The sequence below is a fragment of the Bos indicus genome, chromosome 18, assembly GCF_029378745.1.
Source record: "Bos indicus isolate NIAB-ARS_2022 breed Sahiwal x Tharparkar chromosome 18, NIAB-ARS_B.indTharparkar_mat_pri_1.0, whole genome shotgun sequence".
Taxonomy (NCBI): domain Eukaryota; kingdom Metazoa; phylum Chordata; class Mammalia; order Artiodactyla; family Bovidae; genus Bos; species Bos indicus.
In genome coordinates this window covers 59,028,303-59,040,449 of record NC_091777.1, presented here as the reverse complement: position 1 = coordinate 59,040,449, position 12,147 = coordinate 59,028,303, and the positions used below count along the sequence as shown (strand labels likewise).

At 38.9% G+C, this 12,147-nt stretch overlaps 1 protein-coding gene across 1 annotated transcript in view; it reads right to left on the bottom strand.

Moving 5' to 3' along the window:
• Nucleotides 1–5,548: 5,548 nt before the first annotated feature.
• The window catches only part of LOC109572284 (zinc finger protein 665-like), a 28,264-nt gene continuing 21,665 nt past the window's right edge, over nucleotides 5,549–12,147 (bottom strand). Inside the window, exon 5 of the mRNA XM_019978947.2 lies at nucleotides 5,549–11,001. Within this exon, the coding sequence (XP_019834506.2) occupies nucleotides 9,326–11,001 (1,676 nt within the window). The 3' untranslated portion in view covers nucleotides 5,549–9,325. The remainder of the gene's footprint in view (nucleotides 11,002–12,147) is intronic.

The following is a 12,147-nucleotide window of genomic DNA, read 5'->3' as shown; positions in this document are numbered from 1 at the left end:
TCTTCTTCCTGAAGAAGTTAGATAGAGGAAATAGCATGCACAACTTTTGTGTGGTTTCTTTGAAAGACATATATTTTTAAGTCTAATACACTCTGATGTCTTGAGAAAGCCCTTGCCTACACAGTTCATGACTTCTCTTCAATATGGACTCTTATTGCTTAATACTTCAACTCAAGGTGAAACTTTTTCCACTCTGATTGCATCTGTAAGGCATTGGTCTAGTATCATCCCCAAACTTTGCTGTTTAAGAAAATTTCTTCCTACAAACACATTTGTGTGGCTTGTCTCCAGGATATATATTCCTACATACCTAGAGAGTGAGTAGTAATTGTAAAAACTGCCATAGTCATTGCATTTCTAAGTATAAAGTATTTGATAAATCCTGAGTTTAAGGCAGCACCTAAAAGCCTTGCCACATTACATACACTTGTAAGGATCTCCCTAGTATGGATCATCTGATGATTAGTGAGATATGAGCCCTGAGTGAAGGTTTTACACATTCATTATCAGTCGTAAGCTTTTCCTTCAGAATGACTTCTTTAGGGAATCTTAAATTGAGACTGTTGTCTATAAGCTTTCTATAAGACTGTTGTCAAGACACACTCATTACATCAACATAGCTTCTATGTATTAGAGTATGAATTTTCTCATGAAGCCTAAATGGAAACACCTGACAAAAGCCTTACGACAATGAATACATTTGTAAGGTCTCTTGCGTATGGATCCCCTGATGTCTTTTTAGGCCTGAGTGCTACCTGATGCATTTGCCCCACTTATTACATTTCCTTTCTCTGGATTATGAATTCCCCGATCATGTGACTAATGAGACAATACAATACAAGTTGTATTGAAGCAGTGGTCACATATATTACATTTACATCCTTTCTTTCATGTACAGGTTACCTTATGGTCCCCTTAAGATTTACTGCACTCTAAATGTATGGCTTCTTTCCAGTATGATTTTTTTTTTTTCACGATTTGCAAGGTTTGAATGCCTTCTAAAACATTTGCCACAATAACTACATGGGTAAGATCTCAGAATTCATTACATGATGGTTAGTTAGTTCTGAACTCAGAATCCAAAGCTTTGCCACACCCACTGTATTCGTGCAGTTTTCCTACAGTTTGACTTTTCTGAAGGTCAAAAGGATGATATACTTTACTGCATTTATTACATCTGTAAGGTTTCACTCCAGTATGGATTCACTGATTATCTGCAAAATGATTCCTGTGACTGAAGGCTTTGACATATAAATTACATTTATATCATTTTCCCTAATGGTCAGTTACAGAAAAATGTGCAACGAAAGCTCTGCCACACTAATTATATTTGCATGATTTCTCTCTAGTATGAGTTCTCTGATGAACTACAAGCCAGAAATCCGACTAAAGGCTTTGTCACACATGTTACATTTGTAAGGTTTCTCTCCAGTATCAATTCTTTGATGACTTCCAAAGTTTGCATTTTGAGTAAAGGACCGGCCACAAACATCACATTTATATAGTTTCTCTCCAGTATTAATGCTCCGATGAACTACAACATTTGCACTTTCACTAAAGGTTTGCCACATATATCACATTTATATGATTTCTCTCCAGTAGATAGACAGAGAGCCTGATGAACTATGGATAGAGGTTCATAACACTGTACAGCAGACAGGAATCAAGACTATCTCCAGGAAAAAGAAATGGAAAAAAGCAAAATGGCTGTCTGAGGAGGCCTTACAAATAGCTGTGGAAAGAAGGGAAGCAAAAAGCAAAGGAGAAAAGGAAAGATATACCCATTGGAATGCAGAGTTCCAAAGAATAGCAAGGAGAGATAAAAAAAAAAAAAAAAGCCTTCCTCAGTGATCAATGCAAAGAAATAGAGGAAAAGAATAGAATGGGAAGGACTAGAGATATCTTCAAGAAACTTAGAGATACCAAGGGAAGATTTCATGCAAAGATGGGCTCAATAAAGGACAGAAATGGTAGGGACCTAACAGAAGCAGAAGAGGTGGCAAGAATACACAGAAGAACTGTACAAAAAAGATTTTCACGACCCAGATAATCACGATGGTGTGATCACTGACCTAGAGCCAGACATACTGGAATGGGAAGTCAAGTGGGCCTTAGGAAGCATCACTATGAACAAAGCTAGTGGAGGTGATGGATTTCCAGTTGAGCCATTTCAAATCCTGAAAGATGATGCTGTGAAAGTGCTGCACTCAATATGCCAGCAAATTTGGAAAACAGCAATGGCCACAGGACTGGAAAAGGTCAGTTTTCATTCCAATCTCAAAGAAAGGCACTGCCAAAGAATGTTTAAGCTATGCACAATTGTCCTCATCTCACACACTAGCAAAGTAATGCTCAAAATTCTCCAAGCCAGGCTTCAAGAGGACATGAACCATGAACTTCCAGATGTTCAAGCTCTGTTTTAAAAAGGCAGAAGAACCAGAGATCAGCTTGCCAACATCCGATGGATCATTGAAAAAGCAAGAGATTTCCATAAAAGCATCTACTTCTGCTTTATTGACTATGCTAAAGCCTTTGACTGTATGGATCACAGCAAATTGTGGGAAAATTCTGAAAGAGATGGGAATACCAGACCGCCTGACCTGCCTCTTGAGAAATCTGTATGCAGGTCAGGAAGCAACAGTTAGAACTGGACATGGGACAACAGACTGGTTCCAAATAGGAAAAGGAGTACATCAAGGCTGTATATTGTCATCCTACTTTTTTAACTTATATGCTGAGTACATCACGTGAAACATCAGGCGGGATGAAGCACAAGCTTGAATCAAGATTGCCGGGAGAAATATCAATAACCTCAGATACACAGATAACACCATACATATGGCAGAAAGTGAAGAAAAACTAAAGAGCCTCTTGATGAAAGTGAGAGTGAAAAAAACTGGCCTAAAACTCAATATTCAGAAAACTAAGATCATGGCATCCAGTCCCATCACTTCATGGCAAATAGATGGGGAAACAATGAAAACAGTGCCTGACTTTATTTTGGGGGGCTCCAAAATCACTGCAGAATGTGACTGCAGCCATGAAATTAAAAGATGCTTGCTCCTTGGAAGAAATGCTATGACCAACCTAGACAGCATATTAAAAAGCAGGGACATTACATCGCCAATAGTGGTCTGTCTAGTCAAAGAGAGACATGACTACGGTTTTTCCAGTAGTCATGTATGGATGTTAGAGTTGGACTATAAAGAAAGCTGAGCGCTGAAGAATTGATGCTTTTGAACTGTGGTTTGGAGAAGACTGTTGAGAGTCTTTTGGACTGCAAGGAGATCCAACCAGTCCACCCTAAAGGAAATCAGTCCTCAATATTCATTGGAAGGACTGATGCTGAAACTGAAATTCCAATATTTTGGCCACCTGATGCAAAGGACTGACTCATTGGTAAAGACCGTGATGCTGGGAAAAATTGAAGGCAAGAGGAGAAGGGGACGACAGAGGATGAGATGGTTGGATGGCATCACCGACTTGATGGACATGAGTTTGAGTAAGCTCTGGGAGTTGGTGATGGACAGGGAAGCCTGGCATGCTGCAGTCCATGGGGTCACAAAGAGTTGGACACGACTGAGCGATTGAACTGAACTGATACGTGGAATCTGAAAAAATGATACCAATGAACTCATTTACAAAACAGAAACATCTCACTGTATAGCACAGGGAACTCTACTCAATGTCATGTTTGGGGGAAGAATGAATACATATATATGTATGGGAGTCCCTCGATTGTCATTTATCCCGACCCCTTAAAAGACTGAATCTTCTTGGAACCCAGCAGAACCCTACACTCATCCCCACCCCACCCCCAAGTACAAAGGCCCCTCCATGTCTTCTCTTTTCTAAACATTTTTACTGGAGTATAGTTGATTCACAATATTGTGTTAGTTTCAGGCGTACAACAAATTCAATGTTTCACACATCCCACACTTTGTTAGATTCCTCCCCCCATCGCTCATTAGAGAGTACTGAGTAGAATTTACTGTCCTATACAGTAGGTCACTGTTATCTACTTTATATATACTAGTATGTATGTGTCAATCCCAATCTCCCAGTTTATCCCTCCACACCTCACTCCCTGATAACCATGTTTGTTTTGTATGTCTATACCTCTATTCTGGTTTTGTAGTAAGTTCATTTGTACCCTTTGTTTAGATTCCACAGATAAATGAAACCCTAGATTTGTCTTTCTCTTCTGTCTCTTGTTGATAAAAAAGCTGAAGTCTCCCAGACTTCCCTGAGGCACAAAAGAAAGACTCAAGCATCTAATAAATAGGACAAAGGAACCACAGACAGTATCTGATGCACATTTCTGAGTTCTTTTAAAAAATATTTATTTGACTGCATTGGGTCTCAGTTGTGGCACATGGTATCTTTGGTGTGGCATGTGGGATCTTTTGTTTTGGCGTGCCAGTTTAGTTGTCGTGTGGCATGTGGGATCTCAGTTTCATGATCAGGGCTGGAACCTATGTCCCCTGCATTGGAAGGGAAATTAAATTCCTAACCACTGGACCACAAGGGAAGTCCTACATTTCTGAGTTTTACAGATACGTAACTGCCACCAGAGGGAAAAGGCCAACTGCATGATGACCCGACTGCACCCATGCCATAAAGTGCTTCATCTTGAGCCAGTACCGAGTCTGTGCCTAGGGCAGTTCCCAGAACTGGCCTTAAGAGAAGTGGATTAACACTACTGTTCATAATAATCTGTATCTTTGGGGGAAGCAAAATAATCGTATCTTGTTCTGCCTGTGAACGTAAAGAGGCATGCACACCTGGTGGTAAAGAGATGCTACACAATAGCTGGGACATGAAAGCAACCCAGATGTCCATCAACAGATGAATGGATAAAGAAAATGTGGTACATGAATACAGTGGAATTGGAGCTGGAGTCAGTTGAAGTGAGGTGGATGAACCTCTCCTCCATTCCTGTCTCTGCGACCTAATAGCAGTGGCCGTCTGCACGGGTCAGTCTGTGAGACCTGGTCTCCTCCTTTGGGTGGCCTGAGGAGACTGAGGGCCAGTTGGGTTGGATGCTGGCTACCTAAGGGATGACAGCTGGGAAGGATGAGGGAACATGGCCCTGAAGGAACTGCCAACTGAGATGTGCCTCCACTTGGTCAGGACTGGGACCTTGAAGAGTGAAAGTTGTGCATTGGGACTTTGTCCTTTCTGTTCAGGACAGGGAATAACATTCATCTGGTAGAGAGGTACAGGAACATCGTTACCTGACCATGACCGGACCTCAAGAACAAAGGCTCTGACACTGAGAAGTCTCCAACAACTAACCATGCCCATCCCTCACCTTTTGCTTTAAAGGGACCTGCTGAAAGCTTTCAGTAACTCTGGGGTTCTTAGGGCATGAGCCACCCATCTCCTTGTACGAATTTGTAATAAACCTTTCTCTGGTCCAACTCTTTATGTTTAGTATTGATGAGCTTCACTGTACGTTGGGCACACGGACTTGTGATTTTTGTAACAAGACCATTGTGAAAGGCCTGTATTGAATGAATAAGATCAAAAGATTTCAAACTTCAAGTTTAAAGTCAAAGTAGTCTTTTCAAGAAAATTTAATTATTTAAATACACACTGGAGATAATGAAACATTTCCACACAAGTCCTTGTTCCCAGGATAATTGTGTCATGAGTTTTAACATATTTTGACTTTGAATTATTCTGCAGTATATAGTATCTCAGACGAATCTCAAAAAAACTGAAGACTTAGTTATTCCCAGTATAGTTTCCTCTGAAATGTGGTCCATTGGGAAAACTGGTTAAGAAATTTACCACATACTTTTTAAAATATTCTCCCCAATATGAATTATTTGGTGCGTCCTGAGGACACACTGTTTCTTAAAGGTATTTTCACATTAAGTATATCTGTGTATTTTCTGTCCTGCATTAATTCTCTCATTATGCCAAAGGCACGGACATTTGAAGCTTTACAACATTCATTACAGTTGTAAGGGTGCTCTCAAATATAAATCCTCTGATGCTCCAGTTTTCATCTTTGGGTAAAACCACTAGTGTTGCACCCTTTTTTGCCATAGAGTCCAGTTATTTTTAAACATGGCTGTTCATTAGAAATACATCTGGAGAATGGCATTGAAACATGTATAATATCATGTATGAAACGAGTCACCAGTCCAGGTTCGATGCACGATACTGGATGCTTGGGGCTGGTGCACTGGGACGACCCAGAGGGAGGGTATGGGGAGGGAGGAGGGAGGAGAGTTCAGGATGGGGAACACAGGTATACTTGTGGCAGATTCATTTCGATATTTGGCAAAACTAATACAACATTGTAAAGTTTAAAAATAAGACAAAAAAAAAAAAGTGCTTTCAAAAAAAAAAATACATCTGGAGCTTTGGAGAAAAAAAGCAATACCTGGGCATTTGTATTTTTCCAAAAAATTCCAAGATAATTCTGTTATGCATCTGGATTTTAAAAAGTGATTACAGGTTTTTCCATTAAATGGCAATTTTGGTGATATAGAATTCTATTATTTTCTGTTGACCAATCATGATACAATGGTATTAAGTGAATAACAGTTACATAATCACAATAGTAAAAGATGTTTATCAGTTTTCACAATCAATAGCATCCAAGATTCAAAAATAATTATAATCGCAAGCCATAATAGGAACATGATTAACCTAACAATATAAAATAATTACCTACAATTTGGGGGATTAAGGAGAGTGATGTGGTAAGCCGAAGTGCATACATGCACATGTTTTTATTGGTCCAGCCAGTCTGTCTTTTGGTTGGTACATTTAATCAATTTACATTTAAGGTAATTATTGATATGTATGGTACTATTACCATTTTCTTAATTGTTTTGGGTTTATTTTGTGTAGGTCTTTTCTTTCTCCTGTGTTTCCTTCCTAGAGAAGTTCCTTTAACATTTATTGTAAAAGTGGTTTGATGATGCTGAATTCTCTTAACCTTTGCTTGTCTGGAAAGCTTTTGCTTTCTCCATCATATCTGAATGAGTCTTGTTGGTTAGAGTATTCTTGGTTTGTAGGTTCTTCCTTTTCATCACTTTAAATATATAGTGCCATTCCCTTCTGGCTTATATAATTTCTGTTGAGAAATCAAGTTTTTAACCTTATGGGAGTTCCCATTTATGTTGTCATTTTCCCCTTGTTGCTTTTAATATTTTGTCTTAATTTTTGCAGTTTGATTACTATGTGTCTCAGTGTGTTCCTCCTTAGATTTATCTTGCCTGGGACTCTGAACTTCCTGGTAAGCTGACTATATTCTTTACCATGTTAGGGAAGTTTTCAGTTATTATCTCTTCAAATATTTTCTCTGGTCCTTTCTCTCTCTCTCTTCTTCTGGGAACCCATATCATGCAAATGTTAATGCATTTAATGTTGTCCCAGAGGTCTTAGGCTTTTTTTTTTTTTTTTTTCAATTCCTTTCCCCCCTATATTCTGTTCTGCAGAAGTGATTTCCACCATTCTGTCTTCCAGGTCATTTATCCGTTCTTCTGCCTCAGTTATTCTGCTATTGATTCTTTCTACTGTATTGTTCATCTCTGTTGGTTTATTCTTTAGTTCTTCTAGGTCTTTGGCAAACAGTTTTTTGCATCTTCTCCAGTCTATTTCTGAGATCCTGGATCATCTTCATGATTATTCTGAATCATGAATAATCTGGAAGGTTGCCTATCTCCACTTCATTTAGTTGTTTTTTGGGGGTTTTATCTTGTCCCTTCATCTGTGATATAACTCTTCTTTTTCACCCTAATTAACTTAGAGTAATGTGGCTTTTGTTCTAGCTGCTGTGGAATTGTGGTTCTTCTTGTTTCTTCTATATGCCCTCTGGTAGATGAGGCTAAAGGCTTGTGTAAGATTCTTGATGGGAGCGACTGGGTGGGAAAAACTGGGTCCCACTCTGGTGGGCAGGGCCTCACCAAGTAAAACTTTAATCCAATTATCTGCTGATGGATGGGTGGGGTTGTGCTCCCTCCCTGTTGGTTGTTTGGCCTGAGGCAACCCAGCTCTGGGGTTTATGGTCAGGTTAATGGTGGCCTCCAAGAGGACTAACACCAAGGGGGACCTTCCCAGGCTGCTACTGTCAGTGCCCCTGCCCCCATGGCGAGCCATTTCTGACCCATGCCTCCAGAGAAGACCCTCCAACACTAGCAGGTAGGTCTGGTTCAGTCTCCCTTGGGGGTCACTGCTCCTTTCCCTTGGGTCTTGGTGCATGCCAAGATTTTGTTTGTGCCCTCCAAGAGTGGAATCTGTTTCCCCCAGTCCTGTGGAAGTTCTATAATCAAATCTCGCTGGCCTTCAAAGTCAGATTCCCTGGGTATTCCCAGTTCCTTTGTTAGAGCCCCAGGCTGGGAAGCCTGAGGTGGGGCTCAGAACTTTCCCTACAGTGGGAGAACTTCTTTGGTATTATTGTTCTCCAGTTTGTACGTCACTCACCCAGCCAGTATGGGATTTAATTTTATAGTGTTTGCGCCCCTCCTACCATCTTATTGTGGCTTCTTGGTCTTTGGACCAATGTCCTCCTGCTGATGGCTGTTCAACAGCTAGTTGCGATTTTGGTGCTCTTTCAGGAGAAGATGAACACTTGTCTTTCTACTCCACCATCGTGAACTGTAACTAGCATGCACATTATTTTTTTGTGGCTTCTCTCAAGGATGTATATTCTAAAGTTTAGTGATTTCTCTCCAATATAGACTCTATTGTTGCATAATATTTGAATTCAAGGGAAAGTCTTTACCATGTTTATTGTATTTTGAAGGTGTCAACCCTATATCGTCCCCCAATGTTTGCTATATGGGTAAAATCCTTATCACACACTACACTTGTATGCTTTCACTCCAGAATACAGATCCCTTTATTTAGTGAAAAGTGAGCAATGATTTGAAACTTTGCCACATTCATTACATTTGTTTTGTATGGACTACTTGGTGAACCTGGAGTTTAAGGCAATAGCTAAAAGCCTTGCAAAACTCAGTACATCTGCAAGCCTGTATGGATTATGGATTATTGATGATTAGGGAGGTGTAAACCCTGAGCAAAAGTTTTCCCACACTCATGGAATTGGTAAAGTTTCTCTCCAGAGTGAATTCTTTGGTGAATCCTGAGGTAGGACTATTGTCTAAAGGCTGTGCCATACTCAATACATTGGTATGATTTCTATCCAGTATGAATCCTCTCATGAAGCCTAAAGTGTGAACACCTGCTAAAAAGCCTTGCCACATTCATTGTTTGTAAAGTCTCTTTCCAGTATGGGTCACCTGGTATTTACTGAGGCTTCAAAGGCTAAAGGATTTGCTACACTACACTTACTACGTTTCTATGATTTATCTCCAGCATGAATTCTTTGGTGAATAGTGATGTCAGACCATTGCTGAAAGGCCTTGCCACATTCAGTACACTTGTATGGTTTCTCTCCAGTATGAATCCTCTCATGATACCTAAGACGCGAAAGCTTGATAAAAGCCTTGCCACATTCAGTACACTTGTATGGCCTCTCTCCAGTATGAATCCTCTCATGATGCCTAAGATATGAAGGCTTAATAAAAGCTTTGCCACATTCATTACATTTGTAAGACTTCTCTCCAGTATGAATTACCTGATGGTAAGTTAGGCTTGAACGATCACTAAAGGCTTTCCCACACTCATTACATTTGTAAGGTTTTTCCCTGGTATGAATTCTCCAATGACCTGCAAGATGTGAATTGCGACTGAAGAACTTGTCACAGACCTCACATTTATATGGTTTCTCTCCAGTATGGATGATTTGATGTCTAGTGAGGTGTGAACTCCGAGTAAAGGATTTGCCACACTTGCTACATTTGAAAGGTTTCTCTCCAGCATGAATTCTTAGGTGAATTCTGATATCAGACCATTGCCTGAAGCCCTTGCCACATTCAGTACACTTGTATGGCTTCTCTCCAGTATGAATTCTCTCATGAAGCCTAAGGTGTGAACGTTTGATGAACATCTTGCCACATTCATTACATGGGTAAGACTTCCCTCTAGTATGGACTACCTGATGGTTGATTAGGCTTGAACGCAAAATAAAGGCTTTGTCACATGCATCACATTTGTAGGGCTGCCCTCGAGTATGAATTCTTTGATGTTTTAGAAGCTTGGAATTACGGGAAAAAGCCTTGTTGCATTTACTACAATGGTAATCCTTCTCTCCAGTATGGATTACTTGATGGCTCCTGAGGCTGGAACACACCCTAAAGGCTTTGCCACACACATTACATTTGTATGGTTTCTCTCCAGTATGAATTCTCTGATGAGTTTCAAGGTTTGATTTTCTATTAAAATCCTTGCCACACTCATTACATTTGTAAGGTTTCTCTCCAGTATGAATTCTCCGATGAGTTGCAAGGTTCGAACTCTGACTGAAGTCCTTGCCACATGTATCACATTTGTATGGCCTCTCTCCTGTATGGACTACCTGATGTTTAGTGAGGTGTGAGACATGAGTAAAGGTTTTGTCACAGTCATTACACCTGTAAGGTTTTTCCCTATGCGCTTTATGGTCTTTTGTCAGTATTGAAGAATGGATAAAATTATTCCCATACATGTTAGAAGTGTTGGTTTGAACACTCGGAGGAATTCTTTGGAGAGCTGAAATTGAGGAACTATTGTTGATAACATTCTCAACTTGATTACATTCAAAAATTTTCCTTTCCATTCGAAATATCTGCAATTCATCCTGAAAGCTTAACGCAAGTTTATTTTCAATTGCATTGTTTCCTGCATTGCTTCTACCACGTTGATCTTTTCTATCAGTGAGCTTTTCATTATGGATTACAAGCACTCCTTTGTAATTTCTTTCGTCATCTTTCCACTGACACTCAAACTCAAGCGTATTGCCTCGTATTTCCCTTAAGTAAAAATCTTGGACTCCATGGCTTTCATGTCTTCCCAAAATCACTGTTTGGAGTGTATCTGTTGAGTTAGTGTTCTCCTTTGATTGTAATTTCTTGATAATATGTATGGGAGAGATATCTACAAAATACAAAAAAATCATAGGTATGTTATTAATTATAATTCATAAATATTTTATGTTGAAAACATATTATACCAAAAATAACACTTACACTGAATGTAGTTATGAAACTTCCCAACCATGATCTTCAAATTTTGAGAAACAGTAAAGAAATAGGATTCTTTAATAAATAAAGTATGTTCACATGAAATTCAAACTGATTTTAGCATAGCCTCATTTCAGACACTGTAGGACAAAAACACTCAGGTTGTGTAAACTTATGTTAGCTCTTAAAAAGTGGCTAATCTCATGACCATGAACCCAAAGCATATACATACTGACTGTAACTGACGAGAAACATATTAGACATATTTTCCACATACTTATTATACATAATCTACATACAGTATCTACATCATTACTGTATATAAATTAATACTTAAAATAAGTAATATAATGGTAAATAATCCAAAACAAGCTTATCTAACAAGTAACCTAAATAAATGGCAGTTTAGAATTGCAAAACAAATACAGCACTGAGAAAATAAAGAATTTACTAGGGATATTTAAAAAATGAAGTATTTTCCTGAATTACCTGTTATAAAAGCATCAATATCCATGAAAAACAGGCATTTTATAACATTAACAAGTAAATGTCAGTTATATTGCATAATATGTTCTGAAAGACCATCAACTGTAAATCACAATAAAAATTAATAAACACATTATTCTAGTAACCCTTTCTATTCTAGTAAAGCAACCCTTTACTATTGTAGTAAAACAACCAGTAATAAGTAAACATGTTGTACAACATTATATTCTATGGAATTCTAAACATTCTTCCTTAAGAATAAAGAAGAGAATTTCACCCTGGAAAGGGCACACAATATGAAAACTGTAAAAGGTATTGACATAACTGACTTCTAAAATATTAGGTCAGGAAAATATATAACATTATGAGAAAGATGGAAGGCAAAAGGAGAAGGGGGTGGCAGAGGATGAGATGGTTAGATAGCATCACCGACTCAGTGGACATGAATTTGAGCAAACTCTGGAAGATATGAAAGACAGAGGAAGCTGGCATGCTACAGTTCATGGGAGTCGCAAAGGGTTGGACATGACTTTGTGAATGAACAACAAAAGAACAGAACCTGAAGAAAGAAGAC